The sequence below is a fragment of the Corapipo altera genome, unplaced genomic scaffold, assembly GCF_003945725.1.
Source record: "Corapipo altera isolate COAL_440 unplaced genomic scaffold, ASM394572v1 268, whole genome shotgun sequence".
In the NCBI taxonomy this organism is placed as follows: Eukaryota; Metazoa; Chordata; class Aves; order Passeriformes; family Pipridae; genus Corapipo; species Corapipo altera.
The window spans coordinates 557,523-578,724 of NW_020884901.1; the positions used below are offsets into that span (position 1 = coordinate 557,523).

Genomic DNA, 21,202 nt, shown 5'->3' on the forward strand with positions numbered 1-21,202 from the left:
GCAGATATGAGTCTAAAGATATTCCATCTGAAGTAAACATCATTCCTCTTTTATCCAAATTTATAAACAACAAATGTACAATATTTTTACTCAGCTTGGCAGCTGGAGGAGAGGTTGTCAGCAAGCATTCTTTTTTTCAAATAAATTAATCCTTACTCTGGTGGTTTGAGATTATGCACTGTATTATACAACAGCGCCTTATCAGGCCTCATCAGTGAAGATGGAATTCATGTCTGTAAAATGCTGCAGGCAATCACAGTTTCATATTTTATCATGTTGATAAGGATATCGCAAATTCTCTGAAGCATTTCAAAACACTTAAATGAAAAAGGAGAAATGCAACTAAAAGGCTTTTTATATGGTTTGTTGTGGGTTATTATGAGTTATTTATAAACCCAAAAAGAAAGATTTGACATTTCAAATGTAAAAGATTTGAGTATTTAATGGTACTTTTTTCCCTTTACAATTGAACATCTTCAATCACATTTTAAATCATTAATATTTACTCTCATGGCAAGTGGCAACCCAAAACGGGGGGAAAGCCTCCCCCTCCCTGTGGCTGCAGCAGCTCACCCTGGGTGTCCCCATTTCCCTTCTCCATGGGTTCCTGAGGCTGCTCAGCACCCACACCACAATCCACAGCATCTGGGAAACACCAGGGTGAACCCCAGGATGGGGGAGAGGGTCTCTGGACAAGGAATTCTCTACTGTAATTTGAGAGTCCATTAATATGAAGGAAAACAAAGAAAAGTCACTTCTCAAGCAAATATGAAACATTAAAAAAAAATTAAAGCATTAATGGTTGCAGCTGTAACTGGGAGAAGCAAGCTGGGAATGAGGGATGAGCAGGCTCTGCCTCGGAGCCCTCGCCAGGAGGCTGCTCCCACGGGGTGTTCCAGCCTGGGCTCCCATGCCAAAGGAAGAACAGATCTCCGTGTGGGGTGTTCCAGCCTGGGCTCCCATGCCAAAGGAAGAACAGATCTCCGTGTGGGGTGTTCCAGCCTGGGCTCCCATGCCAAAGGAAGAACAGATCTCCGTGTTTGTTTATCCCGCGCCTTTCGCGCAGCCTCAGGCCCGGCCCGGGCACTGTCACAGCCCATCGCTCACGGCCAGCGGGAGGAATTTGGCACTTATCACCATCAAGCCCATAATCCCTCGATTTACTGGCATCTGTTTGCCAGACTTACTGCTTGCTGCCATTTGGAGTAATAGGGCCAAAGGCACTTCTCAAACACAGGAAAAATGGGCACCCTTGAAGCGGCCAAAGGTGTATCCAAGCCCGTCAGAGCTGGTGCTGGTGCCTGACACAGGGGGAACAGCCCAGCAGAGTCTCTGTCCAGCTGTTGGGCCAGAGGGCCTCCCCAAGGCTGTTAACTTTTAACTTGTAGGTGAAACATATAAAAATTCAAATAGTTTATAGTCACAGCTCTGCAATTTCTCTCTTCTTACACTAACAAGCCTTACAGCAGCACCAAGAGCTGTTCTGCGGTTCATCCCCAAAGATGTGATATTAAACAACACTATTGAAAGAGCAATTAATACAGGTATTAATGACTGCATTTACCTGCCACTGCGCTTATGGCTCTCCAAACCACTGTTCCCCTGGGTACTCACATTTAAATTATGTGGACTGTACAGTGAATTTCCTCCCAAGCCATCATTGTATCCTCCCGTCTGATTGATAACATGACGCAGGGTATCCACCTTAAAGCGAGGGGAGACAGGATTCATCATTCCAAATCTATTAAAACATCATCACTTACAATAGGTAACATTTTGAATTATGTGAGCCAAAAGGGTTTAGCATCTTCTATGAAAGGCAAATTTATCAATCAAGACTGACTGGCAGAATTTCAACCAATCCACGCTCATTACAGCCCATACATCTCTGCTTCTCACACCACCAAACACAACTTCCTCCCAGCACCGTGGCCTGCAGCTCCTTCCCAAGTGTCTGCAAAGTGCTGGGAATGTTCACGCGCCTGTCTGTGCTTGCATGTATGGAGGAGATGATGGTGTGTACACAGCACAGAAACCATGGAGCCAGCCCTTCTGAAAGGACTGGAACAGTGACTGACAACCAGATGTATTGTAATAGCCCTTTCAGATGCATTCTGACATTTAAACAAATAAATAAATAGATGAATGAATTGATAAATAAAAGTTTGTCTGATAAATGAAAGAAAGGTGGGTTGTTTTTGTTTTGAAAAAAGGGGGCAGAAGGGGAAAGAAAGGAAAAAAAGAAAGAAACTTTCACTGGATTTACAGTGTCCATGGAAGTCAGACGCACCCAATCCCATTCCATGAGCTCAAGCCAGAGCCGAATGCATTCACAAAGCTTAAAATTTCAATCAGAAAAAAATCACTCTTTCCTTTATATTTGTGAAATTCAGTGCCAGGGTAAGAATAGGCCACATCCAGAAATATGCAGCCTCCTCTCTGCAGCGAGGCCCAGACCAGTTAATAGAGCCAGAGTAAGGTGGAATTTTTAGCCCAAACCCTACCCTGCCAGAAAGGCCCTGCTGGGGGCATTTCTCCTACCTGTGACTGCACATTGGCTCCGACTTGGGACCCCTGGTAAGAATCCCCATTCAGACTCTGCATGTTCATGAACATGTCCCCAGAATTTGGGAGGTTAAAAGAACCAGAAGAACCTGGAAAGGAAAGAGTTAGGTAGCTGAATAACAGAGAGCTGCAAAAACATAACCCCAGGACCTGAGGGCAGGGGAAGGAGAAGCAGCAGGAGAAGAGAGGACAGGCAGGGCTCAGCAGAGGGGGAGCACGGGGCCCCCACAGCGGCTCGTCCCACGGGGCTGCCCCGGCTCTGCCCCACAGGAGCACCGTGCTGGGCAAGCCTGGCAGCCCCTGCAGCCCAGGGCAGCTCTTCCCTCTGGAACAGCCCCTGCAGCCCAGGGCAGCTCTTCCCTCTGGAACAGCCACCTTCACAACAGTAAGTTCCCATCCTGGAGCTTTCCCCCACTGGATCACTCCATCGTGAGGTGCCATCGCCAAACACTCATTTTGAGCCTGTGCTTTGTGTCTCCTTCCAAAGGAAATGGCTGGCAGTTCCTAATTATCCAGTTTATTACCATCACAGGAGGAACCTTTTTCTTACTTCCTTTTGGTTAAAGTCTTTTCTTCCCCATGGATCTCCATCCCCTTTAAAAGTTGTTTATAACTAAGTTGCAGCAAAACTTGACTGCAAGCAGTGTCAGACACATCTGTGCTCGTGGCAACCTTTGCCCCCGGAGCCCCAGGAGGCGACTCCTCCCTCACATATTCCCTGGCTAATGCAGTGCTCAGACTTGCAAAATGTCATCAAAACACCAGCGAGATGATGCTTAAATACTGCAGCAGAACATGTGGCAGAGCAACTCCAAAATAAAGTTGCATCCTTAGATTTCTATTTATAACATCCACTCCACTTCAAGCAATTCAGAGTTTAAACTCTAATTAGGGTATGCTAAAATATTCCTCTATTTTGTTCTTATCTTGACAATAAATTTAACAGTTCTACAAAACCAGACTTGGAGCTCTGCCCTATTTTATGTTCTTTTCAATGAATGAGAAAAAGCTTAAAATATCTACAGAAACAAAGAAGGTGCCAGAAGCCTGAGCCAGGCAGCCGTTCCCACTGTGGGAATTACATGGGCCCCACTTCGCTCTCCCGTACGACTGTGGGAGCTCCACTGTGGAACTCCTGGGGCTGCCCACGGCAGCGCTCAGCCCCTGTGGTCCAGCCTGGAGGTCCTTGGGCTCGGCACCACTCCCTGTGCCACAATTAGGGCTGCTGAGGAGCTGCATCCTCCTCATCCCAACTGAGCCTGCTAGGGCTCCATCGGGGCCCTCGGTGACAGACGGCCCTTTGGGATGCTCAAACACATCAGACGGGCACGTACCAGAATTTGGTGTGGTGGGGGAGTTGGTCTGGTTGTTCTGGACAGCCGCGGCCACGGCGTGCGCTGCGGTCACAGCCGTCTTTGCGGCGTAGAGATTGGCTTCTTCCTGGAACTTCCCAATGTTCTTCTTGTACCTGATTCTCTTATTGCCAAACCAGTTGGACACCTGCAGTGGAGAGAGGTGGGAAGGGTGAGGGACATGAAGCGCTTGGCTTGGAAAAGCAGGATGTTTTCGAGATGTCATGTTTGGACCAGCAAACATGTGCCCCAGAGCCCAACCTGTATCTGCTCAGCACTAAGCCAGCACTAAGCCAGGTTAAACACCACTATGGATGTCAGCAGCAGCTGGCTCCGCTGCTCTGTTGGCAAACTGAGGCACAATGGGTGACTCTGACAACACGTACCCTGGAGCTTGCCACTGAGCACCATTGTCTCCTACTACCGTGGGCCATTTGTCAACAAAACTGTTGCAAGACCCCGAAAGCTGCTCATGGAGGACCAAGGTCTGGTTCAGCGAGGGCAAGCAGGCAGTGAGAGCAATTGTTCTTTATTTTTGGGCTGGAACAACCTTGGCAGCCCACTCACAGAATCGTGTTTGGTTGGCTGAAAATGAAAGGGATCATATAAATCAATAATGGCTGAAAAGTCACTTTGTCACGTCCCTTTGAAGATGCTGTACTGAAGCCAAGCTGGCTCCCAGGGCACCGGCTATTAACCCACGCAGGGGTCACGGCTGGAGCCGCTCAGGAAAGTTCGTACAATCTTGCTCAGGGGCTTTGTTTAACTTCAGCTGCTGTAACAGAGCACCTAAATAACAAACGCAGTTTGGAACACGGACAACAGCCATCATGGCAGAGACACAAAACAACTGCAACAATCCAGCAGTAAAGGGGAAGGGATCAGTAACAGCCTCACAATTATCACCCAGCTGCAGGGCATGGCAGGGGCTGAGGTCCTGTCCCAGTGCCCAGTACAGGACCCTGCTGAGGCAGGAGGCAAATCCTTCTGTATTTGATGCAGCGCAGCTTTTGTTTAACCACAATTAATGGAAAGCCTCTAGCTTTTGCTGGTAGCACAGAAGGCACCTTATACATCCTGCTCCCCAGATAATACTCCACTGTATTCTATATATTGCACTTAATATCACCTTGTCAGTCACAGAAGCAATAATACATTAATGAAACCCAGCAAATAATTATTGTGTACAATCAGATTATGCTTTATTAACAGTATCATAATTGAGGAATCTCTGCACATCAACCGTATTGTCCATGGATGTGCGCAAGACCCCTCTGTTTATGCACGCCCCTGGACCAATCAAACAACAGCCATCACTAATAAAGGTTTATTTAATTCTCACAGTAAAATTTTAATATCACCAGCAGCCTGGGGAAGCCTCAATGCGTGGATTTGCTTGACATCAGATCGTTTTCATTCTGCTAGTCCCAATACTTCTTAATCTTTAATATCAAGGCAATTAAAATTAATGGCCACTCATCCAGAGCCACTGTGGGCAGTGTTTCCTTGACATCAATTGTTTGATGGGATTACCTAGAGGTTAAACTAACAAGCAAGGTTTAATTGGAAGCAATGAGAGGAGCAGCGCTCGTACGTTATGTTTAACCCGCACACCACAGCCACAGGAATATCCACAAATGTTCAACTCTTCCTGAGCAAAGCACACCCTGTCCTGCAGCAGAGCACAGCATGGGGGCTGCTGGAGGAGCCACAGCTCCCGGGGCAGCTGCAGTCACCACCCCATTCCCTCTGCCCAAGGACTCTCTGTGCTCCCAGGACACAGGTCAGTGCAGGGCCCCGGCTGACATGGGCAGCTGGACCTGGCCAGGAGGGCTGGGGCATTGCTCCCGTGGGCTGTGCCAGGCAGGATTTAGGATCCCTGCCCAACTGGAGCACACCTTGCCCTGCTCGTGCCACTGGCACCCCAGGGATGACCAGGATGCAGCTGCTGGACCCCCGTCAGCCCCAGGACCCGGCTCCTCGCCCGGCCCTACACTCACCCTAAACATGGAAGTCCTCTCCATCACAAGCTGCCTCACAACACATTTTTCATTAAAACAAAGTATCTCTTCACATAAAAAAAACAATGAACATCTTTCTCCTCCTGATCATTGAAGGCCAATTAATTAATTGGGCTTAATTGTATATTACATTTCAAACAATACTGTTGCACTTATTTATCATGTTAATTGCAATGTTAAATAAAAAGACAATAAATTATTACTGAAATCATCAAGATGCCTAATGTGGGATTTGGGATGGGGCAGGCCTGCCTTGTGTCTCCACAGTGGCTGATTTCCTGGGATAAATCAGTGCTCATTCTGCAAAGATGCAGCTGACACAAGATCATCGCTGTTGGAATTAGGGAACTACAGATTCATGGATCACAGAAATCTTTCCATTGTGTTTCCATGTTTGCAGCACACAGTTTACATTCCACACCTAAAAAATGGCACAAACCAGAAAATGCTGAAAATCAGTGTGGCACAGTTATGGTCCATGATCTAAACCCAAGAATTTTTATCTCTACAACTATTTCATTATGCTGCAGCTTTTTTTCCCTTGCTTCCCACATGAAGTCCAGGGGTAAGAGCCCCTCCATCCATGGCTCTCCCTGTCAACCTGCTCACAGAAACAGACTCGGAAGCAGCAGGGACCAGAGGGGTGCTGGAAACCAGCTCCTGCATCCTTTCTTTGAAAGAATGTTAAAAATATTCCCTTGTCAACCACATCCTTCTTTCGTTTGAAGCAGTGAAAGATGTTATTGCTGTACTCCACTGCCACGCTCTCAGCACTGGCTGTGCCCTCTCTCCAGTCCCTGTGATGGACTGATGGTCGTTCACAGCACCCTGAAAGAGGCTCATCTGCAAAAGTAAAAAACATCACCCTCACAGCCAAGGTAGGGGGGAGCAGATGACACAGTTTATCTCCCTCCAACATGTGCTGATGGGGTAGCTCTAAATTACAGCAAACAATGTTCACTGCTAAGGACACTTTCTCCCCCAGAATCACCTTTTCCATATTCTTAAAAAATGACATTGTGTGAGGTGTTCATCTGAACAGTTTGTCTTTATGCTTTTCTTAAAAAACCTTCTTTACATATTATTTTAAACACCAATATCAAAACTGAAACCACTGATCTCCCATCTGCAACGAAACGGTTCTGGGAGACAATTTTCTTTGCAGCTCAGTAAAGTGCCATGGCAGCAAGATTTCCAGTAAGTGACTTAATCTGGGGGGAGGATGACCCAAAACACTCACTAATTAAGTGTCTGAGGGAGAAAATGTTCTGCCCCCAGCACTTACAAGGCACTGACAGTACAAGAGAAAAACACCCGGGATCATCACTAGGAGAGGCTATGGAGGAGCCTGGCTCAGCCAGGGAAGGGACAAAGTCTCTTCATCAAAGCCGAGCCACCAGCCCAAGGAGTTTGGGAAGCCACCCATTATTTATTTCTTCCAGCTCTTTGCTCCTTCAGGGCATTTGCAGCATGGGAGGTAAATGGGGCACAGTGCCAGACACAGCAAGGTCCAAGGGGTGCTCGGTCAAGGCTGGAAAGACACACACTTAGAGATTTTCCAGGAAAGCCCTGAGGAAGGTGTAGCTCAGTCACTCACTTGGATGCCATTGCTTGTCCCCTGCGAGGTTGCTCCTGCCAGGGTTTCAATGACTGCTCAATTCCCTGAGTCCTGGACTGCATCTTCCCACTTCTGCTGCCAGCCACCAGAGCAGCGTGTGTGGGGCTGCTCTACAGTGCCTGCTCACAGCTTTTCTGCTACATGGCCTCAAAAATAGATACCCTTTTCAGTACAAGGAAAGACAACTCCAGCCCAGTTTGACCTAGAAAATACCAGCTAACCCTGCAGTACTCCCATGAGGCCTTTGGAAGTGCCTTTGGAAATCAAAGATTTGGATATCCACGGTATTCATGTTCTCCAGCTTTGACAGCAGATCCATCAGGAACTCAAGCAACCAGCTGATCACAGGCACTCCCTCTCTCACAAATGCTCCTCTCCCATTAGATGATACATGGCCCCATTTCCAGGCTTTCCCATATCATCCTGAGGTTTCCCAAGCCATTTTTAACACCTTGCCAGAGTGAAGCTCTAGCCCTTGCCAAAGCCCCAGCCCGGTGTCCCTGGTGCCCTTGCTCCAGGCTGGCGATGTCACCCAGCAAGGCTGAGGATGCTGGACACGGCGTACAGAGGACACAGTGCAGCTCCTCCCATTGCTCACTCAGGCTTCCTAATGGATTCAAGAAACAACTAATTCATGCCTGTATCAAATATTAAAGAGACAAACCTACATTCCTGTCACAGGCTCTCTGCCGCTGCCGTGTTGTTGGACCATCTGCCTGCCTCTTACTTCATTCTACAGCATATACATTAAATCTTATCAAACAACCAATTAAGAAAGAAATCAGATCTATTAGCACTAGAAGCAATCAGTTATGGCATCTCAAATGTTCCATCTCATTTCCTTTAGTCACTTCAGCCTTATCTAGATCTGGTTTTTTATCTGTCCACTCGGTGGGATCACTAACCCCTTCCCTGCCAGGCCCAACTCACTGCTGGGTGTGCAGGGAACAGCTCCTCAGCAGGTCTGGTGGGCTCTTTCCCATGTCATCTCCCACAGTTACATTTTACCAAAGCTGAAGAACTTTTGGTTCCTTCAAGTTGGTGTTGATGGTGTGGCCTCTCCTAACTACACAGCAGGCTGCCTCAGATCACATGGAAGATTTCTGGACAACACTTACTGAAGGAATTGCCACAAATCATCTCTTGCCAAGGACTGAAACCAGCAGCAAAACATAGGGCTGCAGCCCACAGTGTCCTGGCACTCGTGCTCTTGTGCTGTTTGGCTGGTTCCAGGCATCCCCAGCAGCCACAGGGATCCCTGAGGGCGTGGGAGAGCAGCCCAGCAGCCACCACAGCTGCCCTGCACCCGCCAGGGCTGCACTGACCTGTGTGATGCTAACAGTGATGAAGGAGCAGTGTGGGAGGGAACAAGTTGCATGCTGAATTTCCCTCAAAAAATTCCTGCCCATCACCACAGCCATTTGTAAATGGACTGGGAGAAACTGTCCCCATCTCCATCCTGTACCTTGCCCTGGCACCAGGCACTTCCCACCCTGCTTGGAGAGCGGTACGTGCTGTGTGCCAAGGAACAGGCAAGGAGAGAGCAAGGCACACACGTGTCCTGAGGCAGTTCTGCCAATGTTGGTACTGTGGGTGCATCCAAAGTCAAGTAATTCCAAATCTAGGAGAGCTGGGCAGCCTTTCATTTGAAAGACTTCAATAAAGTGCCTGAATTTTTCATGCATTCAATGGAGAGCTATAAAGTAAATCTCAACTCAGGTCTTAATTATAAAGCTAAAGGTTGCATTGCTAATAATGCCAATACTGCAGCCTGTGATCATTAATAGTTAACATATGTGCCGCAGGCACCGCTCCTCTCAAGGACCTGAAATATTGATAAGGGAGCTGAGGGAGCAGGGAGGAGCCAGCACACAGGCCCTCACAACAGGAAGGGGGTGGCTGGAAAACTTGGAAACTACCAAGGCACTTCTCTGCTACTCAAGTTCAACCTTCCCCGAGCTGTATGAGCCAGATTTGTGTGGGAGTAATTGGGGTTTCTATCATACAGGCCACAAGAAATGCAGAGTGTTTTGCTTTTGAAGCTGCCTGGTGAGGGAAGGCTCGATGGTGTCACTGGCCTAAGCACCACTGCGAGACATCAGTCCAAGCTCTGTGTGTACTCTGGCCCACACAGAAAGCAGCTGCAGCCAATGATGGTGCTCCTGACTGGGGAGATGCTGGTTTTCTTGCACTAACTTCACAGGAACAGCTGTTATATGTGGTAAAAAGAGCAAATCTGCCTAATGCAGTTTCGCTACACAGAAGCCACTCTTCAGCATAGCAAGAGGCTGAATTTCTGGCTGGCTTAGAAAAACAACTTTGAGCAATCAAAGAAATTCTGATCTATAAAGACAGATTTTACATTTGTCAGTAAACTGCCTTCCCCTGAAACCATGGTCAACTGTAACAAATTCAGAGCAGAGCCAGGCTCAGCCAGGAACCTCGCTGCTGCACAGAGAGAAAGCTGATGTGAAGTAGGGTGCTGACCTTGTTGCCTTTTTATTTTTAGCTTCCTCTCTGTACACACACCTTTGTACCCCAGCAGAGCCCCAGCCACCGTGGCACAATGGCTGTGGACCTCAGCCACGTCCATCACCCTGCAAACCTCATCACAGGCAACACGCAAATCTGAAGGGATGACAGAGGTGCTTTGCCAGGACCTGCTCTGTACTGCTTGGCTCCACTGGAACCACCTCCCAGAGCCTGGAGAGAGGTGGCAGCACTGCAAGAGGAGCTGGAAGGTTGACACACTGTGGGGTGCAGGAGGCCAGGACCTGCTCCCCTCGCTGCTCACCTGCGATACCGTGATGCTGCATTTCTTTGCCAGCTCTTCTTTGGCTTCTTCACTGGGGTAGGGGTTACTGAGGTGGGAGTAAAAATACTCATTCAAGATTTCTGTGGCTTGTTTACTGAAGTTACGCCTTTTCCGTCTGAAACGAGAAAAGAAAACCCACAGTTGTTCCTCCAGGTGCCAGCGGGTCCCTGTCAGGGTTGGATGGGGGGCAGTGGCCCTCGTTTCTCACGCCTGTGGTGCAGCACACAGAAACACAGCAGAGCTGTCCCAGCACCCACCCTCAGCCACCCCAACACCATGGGAGGGAGCACAGGCTGCAATGGCATGTCCTGCACCCAGCTCTGTGGCTCTGGACTCTGCCTCTGGCTTCACACCTCTGACTCTCCCAGAGTTCATCCCATAAGGGCACAGGCCACATTCATGTGTTGTGGCAGCAGAGGTGAGGCAGATGCTGAGCCAGTAGCCTGCCTGCAGCTCCTCCACACCCAGGTACACAGCCCAGCCCAAAGCTCCCAGCTGCTGAGCCCCTCTGTGCCAGCAGCAGCCTGACAGACCTCCTTCCCCTCCTTCCCTTCAGCACAGGTCAGCTGAGGCTCCTGCACAGCTCCCTGGGGTGAGCACAGTGGAACAGGACAGGGCGGCTGTGCTGCCATGTCCTCACATAGCCCTCCCTGAGCTAATTGGCTTTCGACACCAAGTGGATTTCAGGGCTTTGTGAGGGAGACCCATCTGTGCCCTGTCCTGCCGAGGGCTGTGTGGGGCCTGGGCTCTGGCCCCACGTGGGATGGGCACCAAGGTGTGCCACCTGGTCAGAACAGGGAGCCTTGCAAAGCACCCTGGCACGTGCTCCAGCTGCCAGGAGCCACCCGCCAGTGACACAGTGGCAGCCGGCACGGGTTACAGTGCAGCGCCTGCACAGCTGCAGCGCCATCCCTCCATGCTGATGGCTGCTCTCCTTTTAGCAGAACATCCTCTGGAAAGCTCCAGTTAAACATTTCCTTGGAGCTCCTTCCCCCAGGGCTGTTGCAATCACTGCCGGCGCCCCAGGCCAGCCGGCAGCCGAGCGCAATCCCCAGCGCGCTCTTGCAGAGTATCACGATGCTGCTAACTGCACTGTATCCTGGAGCAGGCAGGCTCCCTCCCTAGAGCTATGTTTATCTCATTACTGTGCTTCCGCTCATTTTGCCTTATTTACCTTTCTCCTTTTTAAAGAAATCACTTTAAAATGTGCATCTGCAGGCTCTACCTTCGCGTTCCTGGAGCTCTCCACAGACATCTCCTCCAACTGCCTGCAATTACCCTGATTTCCCACACCTGCCAGTGACCTCCTTGTTAATAACATTATTTTGCTCTTGTTTAGCTCCTCACAGCTTTCAGGTGTGAAGCGTGAGCTGCTGGAGGAGGGAGGCTCCACATGGTGCCTGCTGCTCCTCCCCGTTCTGCCCGGCTCCGCTCCTGCTCTGCCCGGCTCTGCCCAGCTCTGCCCAGCTCTGCCCGGCTCCGCTCCTGCTCTGCCCGGCTCTGCCCAGCTCTGCCCGGCTCTGCCCAGCTCTGCCCGGCTGCCAGGGCCCTGCTCTGCCCACAGGAGGCCTATGAAGGGAATGGGGCTGAAGATCAATATCCACCTAGGCCTCCAAACAAATCTGACTGTTCCATAAACCCCCCTCCTAATCCCTGTGTGCCTGCCTCCCGGCAGCGTGTAGAGCAAGCAGCCCACCTGGCTGTGGGGACTGGCTCCAAGCTCTGGCAGCAATGTGGGTGTCCAAGGGAGGGAAAACAAGTCCAGTCTTTGCACTAAAATATGTAGAAAAGACCCCACTGTTTCTGAAACCTCTGTGCAGGCTTCTCTGCTTTCACAGCAGCTCTAGGTGAAGGACAAGGGCCCTGGGCTTTGCTGGGACAGAGCAGCCTCTCCCACCCATCCCTGCACCACCAGGCTCTCCCAGGTTGCCCAGAAATTATCTCTTCCCCCCCGAAAGAGGCGGGGGCAATTGCCTCTGCCTTACCTGGCATCGAGGAACCTTGATCTTAAAATCATTACTGCTTCACAAGTGCTTTGTTTGAGCTGCATCTGGATGGAGCTGAATTTTCGATGAATGATGCCCACCATCCTTTCAATCTCCTTGGGAGAAATGGGACGTGTCCGGCTCTGTTCTCTGAGGAGGTTCATCACATGTGTGGTAAATTCATTACATGCCTGTGGAGGAAGAAGAGACTCAGACAAAGGTTTGTGCTGTCCCACAAGGACACAAGCTCTGACCCAGCTGTTGTGGGAAAGGCAGCACTGGGAACTGAGGGACACGTGTGCAGCCCTGTCCCTCCGCACGCATGCGGCCACGGGAGCAGATCCCACACACCCTGTCCAGGAGACACGGGGCCATCCCGGAGCAGCCATGGGAGCCAAGTGACTGTGGCACTGCTCCTTCCTGCCATGCTCATCCTTTTCCACATCCCCACATCCCAGTGGAGAGGAGTGGCTGGACTGGCGCCTGTACGAGCTGCGAACAGGATCTGAGGGGAGGTGTGAGCACAACTCGGAGCCAGGCGGGCGAAGCCTGGGCAGGGCAGCCCCGAGCCCCATGCCCTCGCAGCACTGAGGAACCCAAGACCTTTCTGAGGCACTGTGTGTCCCCTCAGCAGGTGGGTTTCAGTGACACTGTGCCCAGCCTGGCCCACACCAGGCGGCCAAGGCACTGAGAGAGGGAAGGCACAAGGAGCCCTTGATTATCACTCCCAGACTATGGCACATTGATACGAACTTGGCCAGGCTGCATTAGCAGCAGGAACCCCTTGGTACGAGCCTCCACACGACCAAGTGGCTGTCACACTGCCATCCTGCCTTCTCTCTAAAGCCAGGCTGCAAAACACCTGCATAATGTGTCTGACAACCACATTTTCAAGGATTCTCCCACATTTCAATAGATTATGTGAGGGAAAGAGTTAAAAGTGAAAAGTTTACGCATCTAAAAACTCATAATTTCCTATAACATTTGCTGAACGTCTCACAACTTATTAAGTGAAGCCATCTATGAATGCAAATGCTGATTAGCAATTTGGCAATAGCCCAACATTTGCAGAATTCACATAGCTTTTCTTTAAACCAGTAGTTCATACATGATTAATTAGAACATCTCATTTATGTAGTGTGCACTTTAGCTCATTACTCTAAGTAAAATTCGTTAAGTATTTACATTTAGATAATTAAAATCTGGGTACACCCTTAAGAAAGATGCATACACTTCAGGCAAAGTGATTTTTTTTTTCTTTACACTACTGAAAGTAAATTACAGGCTAATTTACATCCTTGCAGCACTTGTTGGAGGCAGCATTTGACAAGGCTGGGCAAGCCCTGGTGCAGAGCCCTTCGCCTGCCACCACCGAGGTCACGGTGCCGCGGCTGCTCGTGGCCTCTCGGCACCAGCGTGGCTGCCACGGCTCATCCCACATCATTCACCACTCCTGGACTGCTCAAGGCTCCCTGAGCTCCAGAGGAAGGAGTTCAACATGTCTCATCTCACTTCCCATCTGTATATTCTCTTAATCAAGGTACAACCTGAGCATGCAAAAGCTCAGGTCCAGCCCTCTGACCACAGCAGGAGCATCAGCTTTGGCTCACGTGAGAAACGATGCAGGGGGGGAAGGGGACACAGGCACCAAAATGCAGCAGCTCTCCCTGAGATCAGACAGCAGTTCTGACTGTCCCAAAACACAGCTGAACCCAAGACTTTGGCACTGGATGGACATTCTGGGCACGCAGCTTGCCACGTACCCCCTTTTTAGATCTGGGGAATTCAATTTTAAAGTAAAATGGCAACTGTTGCATTAGAAATATTTTCAGCTAAGTCTTTTCTATAAGAGATATAGTATCAAAAACTGGACATTTCAAAGCAAAAGGGAGTTTCTTGCTTTCAAGAAGTACAAGCCTTTCCTTGATTTTACTTGACTTGCCTGATGAGACTTGGTTTGGCTATAACTGCTTGGAGAGCCTGGGTTTAATTCATCTCCACCTGCACCTCCCCTCTGCAGGGCTGTCTCATGCAGCACGGTGGGGGAAGCTCAAAAGACTCTGATGCTTTGTCTTGTTTCTCTTGTTTATTTATAGCGTCCAAGCTACTTGATCCCTTTTCCAGGACTATTTTTCAGGCCTCTGCTTGGTGCCCGAGACATTATTAATAATGTCAGGTTATAAGTGATGGCCTTGTTAACCTGCTCAGAAACCTTGTAGGAGCAGGGATGCTCCTGCTGCCTCAGTGCTTCATCACGACGGCACAGATGAGCACAGGAAAAAGAGAGGAAATGGCCCAAAACAGTATTTAGGGGCAGGGTGGCATCCAGTGCTCTGTGGGGCTAGTGGTGGCTTCTGAGCTGCCACACTTCACCCCAATTTGGGGTGAGTTCAGGAGACATTTGTGAACTCAGGAAGTGGGTTCCCAGCTGCTCTGGGAGGCCTGGGACCCTTACAGTACTTTTGCCTACAGCAAAAAATGTATTTCAGTGTAATTACAGCAGATAGCTTTCAATATGTCATCTCTGCTATAGGAGCTGTAAATTATGGAAGGCGCTGCCTGTGCGCGGCCATTTCTCGCGGCACCCGGTGAGGGAGCGCTGGGCGATGGCGTGACACACTTTCCATTTCTCTTCCCCTTTTTTTTTTTTCCTTTCCTGAGTGCATTCCCCTAACTGGCAACAAATATCAGGATCAAACTCAGCCTGGAAAGCGTCCCCAGGAAGGCGCTCCGGTTCCTGCTGCCGTGGGATGGCGGCAGTGCCGGGCAGGATGGCGGGAGCTGCTCCACACGCGGGCAGGTCCCGGCGTGGGCTCCCCGGTGCTCCCGCTGCAGGAGGGCACCCGCCTCCAGAACCTGCGGCGCCCGAGGCTGAGATGCCAAGCCCTGGCTGCCTCTCGGGCACTGTGGTGAGACAAACCAGCAGGAGACAGTTTGCTGCCAGGCTGGGGAAATTATCATATTTCTGTCGAGCAGACGTGGCTGGGTGTCAGGATCCGTGGGGAAGCGTGCATGTCTCAGAGCAGCTCCACCCCTCTCTCCTGCTCCAGCAGCACTTGAGCATCCTCCAAAGTTTCCTGTGGTGTGGACGGATGGCTGTGACATTTCAGCTGAAATCTTTGTAAATGGAGCTACAGGGCAAAAAATGCTCCTGCTTCCACCACATCATTAAACTTATTAGAGTCCAAGGATGTGTGCCAGGAACCAGCTGCAAGCACCAACCTGCCACTGCTCTGGCCCAGATCTGCTTCCATCCTGTGTCTCTGTGGCTGTATGAGACACGCTGCTGCTGCGTGGGGCTCGTTAATCCGACAGCCATCCCCATCCCAGCACTGTGCCTGCACCCGGCAGGGCACGGAGAGCCCGGGGGTCCCCACAGGACAGCTGGGGCCTTTGGGGGTCAGGGGAGAACAGGAGATTTGCACAAACACCCCAACAGGTATATGCTCAGTTATTTGTTCACCACTTGAACAACACAGTGAAAGAGGCAGCACAGATGAGGCAGTGCCACTGGCACCCAAGCCACACTGTGCTGCTGGCACCTGGCAGCACAGGGCAAATGTTCCTGGTGCCACTAGTGTGGTAAATGTGGCAGGGCACCAGGTTCCAGTGGTGAAGGAAACCCACGGGTCTCTGCAGTATGCTCTTCTCTCCAAACAAAGACACCGAGTGCCAGCATCTGCCTGAACCAGGATTATCCTAGTTCCTGTCCCAAAGCCTGGTCCAGGAGCTCTGCTGGTGCCTCTCTGCCCACTCCCTCTCAATCTGCTCCAGCCAACCTGCCGTGTCCCAGTCGCGGGCCAGAGCCTCCCACCGCCTGCTCCGGGAGCCCGTGGGCTGAGATGGCCAGTGCAGCCTGTGCTCCCCAACTCACCAGACCCAGCTGTGCAACACCTCATTACAGGGAAGAGGGTGGCACCAAGAGATGGACACCTCTCCTCTCTGCTGCTCTGGGCGAAGGGGAGAAACACGGCCTTGGGTGTTGCTTTTGTGCAGTTACAGACAACAGAAAACACTCGGGCATGCAAGACGCATCCTGGCCTCAGCCAGTGGCTCCTTGGAGCCCGACGGACTCCCATCATGGCTCTTTACAGGCACAGGGGTGGGGAAGGGGAGGAAGGGACGTGGTCCAGAGCGGGCAGCAGCGGGCACTTGCAAGCAGAGGAGAGCAGTGGCAGGTACACGAACAACTGAGAGACTGATGTCTGACCTGTTCATATTTCTCCAGCTCTGTGTGATAGATTTGTCTGATCTGGGTCAATTTGGCTCTGTAATCTGAGTGTTCAATAGAGTTATCTGAAGACCCTCCAGAGGCTGCTGCGGCTGCAGCTGCTGCCGCCGATCCCCCACCTTTCTCCGGACCTGAGACTCCTTCTGCCAGAAGCATATTGTCTAGTCTCATTAGCTGAGGATCGGGAGGGTCTTCCTCCTGGGCTCCTCGGATGCTCAAACCTTAGGCAGAAAAGAGAGAACAAGAGAAAACACAGTCAGTATTTCTGCATCTGCTCGGCCGCTGCCCGCTCGCTGCACGCCTGCGAGGAGCCCTCTGCAGCACCAGCCCTGCCCTGGCCTTGCCTCCAGCACCCCATGGGCACCAGATCTGCCCTGGACCTGCCTCTGGCATGGCCCCAGCACCCCAACTGGCCTCCCCTCCACAGTTGGTCCCGTGAAGCACAGCCTGGTCAGTGCCACGGGGGGACGGCAGTGCCGTCGGACCTTCTCCGCTCCCACACAGAGCAGAACCATCTTTGAGAGGTCTTTAAAGGACCCTGCAGCATTTTAAACACCTCACTGTAAGCACCAGAGAGGTGTTCACATGAGGACAGGGACATTTGCCTTCCAAGACCCAGCTAAGCCCGCATAGGGCTGGCACTACCCTGTTTGTTATATCACTTTGGTGCAAGGCTGTGTGGTAAAAGTACATTATTTATTAGAAAATAATTGATTTGCTTCTCATTTCCTTCCAAATGGATATGAGCACCACGTTATTCTTAGGGAAAGCTGTCCCACTGGACTCCATCGCTCCCATGAGGCCCAAGCATTGGTTTAAAATGCCTGGGGAAAAGCTGCCACTTGCTCCTCAGCTACAGGAGGCTGCAGGGGGAAAGTAAGAAGATGCTGTGGCTCCCACCAGCACAAATCCCATGGATGCAGCCACTTCCATGTGTGCCCATGGTTTCTGGCTCCACATAGGTGGAGGGAAATGATGAAGACAGAGCTGGGAGCATCCCCTCAGGAGCGGCCACAGCGGGAGTGGCTGTGGAGGCTCCAGATCCTCCCCAGTGCCTGCTCACAGATTAGGGCTGCACAAGAAGGAATTCAGGTTGCCCTTGGCTGTGCAGGGATTGGGATGCTGTCACGGTGCCAGGATACTGTGTGTTTAAATCTCCAGTGCTCTCGCACTGTATTGTCGGGAACAACATTTTAAATCTAATTTTTGTTTTAAATCACAGATTTCCAACGCGCTGCTCAGTCAGCACCTTCTCTGCACCCTATAGATCAGGGCTGACAATTTGTAAGTGAGTCAAGTCAGGCCGGCACGGTGCCAGCTGGTGCCAACAGCACCAAAAGGGAAGTTTAAAAATAATTACAGTCATACAAACCCACCAGAGCTGGTGTGGCTTCTTGAATCAACATTTCCATCAGAGGCGTAAGGCACCATGTGCCTCCCAGCCCAGTTAACCTCTTTAGTTCTGTTTCAGAGCAGGTACTTTGTGCTGTGGCCACGGCAGGTCCTGGCACTGCCACTGGCACTGCACAGGTTCATGCAGGTGCCTGCATGGCCCCGCTCCTGGCAGTGCTGTGGGCTCCAAGTGGGCTCTGAGCAGGCTGTGCCAGATGTGCCAGCACCACACAGCTGCCAGGCATGGAGCTGGGCACCAGCAGTGTGCTCCCTGCACTCTGGGAACAGCACAGGGATTCCACCCTCGCTGTGCCAAACCCCATGTGCAGTAGGAGGTGACCTCCCTCACTGGCACACCTTCAAGAAAGCACAGCATTAATTTTGCCCTAAAATACACATTTTAAATCTGTCACCTTCATTTAAAACTATAATTCCATATAATTTCATGGGAATAATAAAACGTCTCATCATCTCTTTAAATTATTTCTGTTGCCTGCTCAGATGTCCACAGGCAAGGGCTGATGACACCACGCATTGTCCTGGCATGCCCTTGGGCTGGCACAAGCATGTTGGGAACAACTCCTAGCATGGCTCAGGGCACCTGTGCTGTGGCCAGGGAGGGTGATGCTGCACTCAGGGGTCCCTGCAGCAGGACAGGGGGTGGTCCCTGGCCAAGGGAGCCCTGTGGCCTCCCCAGACCATCCTATCCCTCACCCCCTCATTCCCTAGGACCCATTTCCCCAGCTCTTGCAGATCCCCTGGCCCGCAGTGCCATAACACAGGGGTGATTTCCTTGGTGAGCTGTTCTGCTTTTAGTCTCACTCCTCCTCTGCTCTGCTGCCAGTAGGTTCAACAGTGTCCTGGTTTTAATCCACACCAGCTCCCTTTTCCTTCTCATCAATGATTTCTACTGTTGTTTCTTCTTTTAGCTTCTGGACTCTTTCTCAGTCCATGTTTCCTGTGCTCTATTCCAGCTGCTTTTACTGAGCTGCATTTCTTCCGCTATGGAACTCATCCCCTTCCCACTATCCCATTATAGTCCCACTCTGCTCCCAGATGCAGATGCCCAGCCAAAATCTGCAACAAAATAATTTGGTAAAATTGCTGTGATTTCTGTATTATTTACTTCCATCAACAGGCGAAAGCTAAAGGGCTTTGTCTAAACTGACACAATCCACCCAGACTTAAATTAACATTCCAAATCCCCAACCCTTCTCTGTAAACTTGTCACAGGACAGCAAGTGGCCCCTAAGGTTTAACAGCAGGAGCTGATGCTGCACTGAGACCACAGGAGCTGGCGAGGGGCCCTGAAGCACAACAGAAAGAATCTCAGTCAACGAGGGCAACGACGAAGCACTCGGGTGTCTCACACGTAACCCAACACGTGCCCGGGGCTGGTGACAGAGGGGTGGCACATTGTGTTCATCTCAAGCAAGGCTCCCACATCCAGGAGCATCCTGTCCAGAGCACGGGAGTCCACGGACACTCATCGACAAAGGGATGTGTGTGTGGGGAGGGACACAACATTTATCCTGCCCCTGAGTGAGACATCACTCATTTGAATGGCAAAGCCACGAGCTGATTAACTGATTCTAACAAGAATTAGGCTGTGTGTTAATTCCAAGCTTTCCTTATGAACTATACGAAGCAGATCAGCACAACTAATAGTGTCTGGTGTCCCTGGGGGCAGGGGACAGCAAAACTGATGAACTCTCTGTCACCAGTGAGATGCAGCTCGTCGGCAGCAGCCCCTCAGCTGCAGGTTGAACAGTCCCAATGCTGTCTGGGAGACTCAGAGCATCTCCCGGGCCCCTCAGCACGGAGGAACATGGAGGAACACTGCTATCCACCGGCAACACGGCTGCTCCTACAGCACCTGCCTTTATAAATTACTCTTCGTTTGAATACAGTGATAATATATGTATTTTTTGACATATAAGCTCACACTCGGTGGCCATTGTTTCCCTCTTTTATCCCTCACTCTATCACCCTGTGAGTTTATTACTGTTTAGCTCACTGACCTTTCAATGCATCGAGGAATTAAGGTGCAGCACGGACGGGGAAGAACACAACAATACATCACTCCCGGCGGAGCCACCGGCGCCAACGGCAGCGGAGGGAGAGGCCCCGCAGAGCACCCACCCCACAGCCACCGACCACCTCAGACCCCTCAACAGCCCGGGAGGGGCCAGGGCTGCCCTGTCCACACACGGCCACTGATGGGCACCTGGGGCTGCACAGGACTCAAACCCCCCATCTGGTGACAGCAGCACACCAGGGGTTAACAAAAAGCATGTGAGCTGCTGCTGGGGATCTGTTGTAACTACACCGTGCATTTCGGTCTCTCCATGATTTAGACAAACCACATAAACAGACACTAAAACATTGTTTAACAATGAACTTGGCTTTGTTCTAAGACCACAGTTTTAGCATATCTTTCAGCAAATCGTAATTAGCTGTCTTTCAACATGCTGTGCACCTGCCCCCACACATAATAGACGAGAGCATCTGCATAGACTACTGCATTCAGAGGCCAATAAATAAATTGCAGGTCAAAATTATTACAAAGCTTTCTTCGAATAAACCCATCTCCTTCACAATACAAAGCTGCAGATATGAAAAGTACCTAAAGCCCACTCAAATGGTATGATTACAGGGGCTGTTGGAGTTTAATAATCTGACTGTAATTCAGGCATTTTCAACAGCTCATTAAGGGTTCATTAATATATGGGCAAGCTTTTGAATTATAAATAAGCAGATTAGAAACCTGCAGTGCCTGAACTGTACAGTAGTGTCCTCGCCAGCAGAGCAATATTGCCAACAAGGCAAAGGGCTGACCCGGGAGAGAGGAGGGGGGCACAGGGCATGGTGTCCCCCCACATCTCCCTCCCGTGTGCTCCCTGTGGACTGGGGGGAGATCCCTGTGCCACGGCGGGTCTGGCCCTGCCCGGCACGACCCTGGCTCCTGCAGGAGCAACCCGAGTGCCTCTGCCGCCAGTGGGAAGGTTCCCAGGGGGTTCTGCCCCCCGCGCTGCACACTGCAGGGCTGAGCCCATTTCACAGCCTGCAGGGAACAGCAGGTCCCAGGCGTGCAGAGGGACCCCGGCTCTGCCGCCCGCCTGGAGCAAACCCACCCCGACGGCCCCCAGCGCCGCAGCCCCCCACGCTCTGCGCCATCACCAGCGCTGTCCTGGGGCACCCGGGGGTCTGCCCTGCTGTCCCC

General features: G+C 51.0%; 1 protein-coding gene across 2 annotated transcripts in view; it reads right to left on the bottom strand.

Annotated features, from left to right (window-relative positions):
* PBX3 (PBX homeobox 3) overlaps positions 1-21,202 on the bottom strand; it is a 63,140-nt gene that overhangs the window by 2,802 nt on the left and 39,136 nt on the right. For both annotated transcript variants that reach the window (XM_027650095.1, XM_027650096.1), the window contains exons 2-7: positions 16,567-16,808; positions 12,357-12,547; positions 10,351-10,486; positions 3,900-4,065; positions 2,542-2,654; positions 1,615-1,704 (exon numbers count right to left, since the gene is read on the bottom strand). In XM_027650095.1, coding sequence (XP_027505896.1) covers positions 1,615-1,704; positions 2,542-2,654; positions 3,900-4,065; positions 10,351-10,486; positions 12,357-12,547; positions 16,567-16,808 — 938 coding nt within the window. The remainder of the gene's footprint in view (positions 1-1,614; positions 1,705-2,541; positions 2,655-3,899; positions 4,066-10,350; positions 10,487-12,356; positions 12,548-16,566; positions 16,809-21,202) is intronic.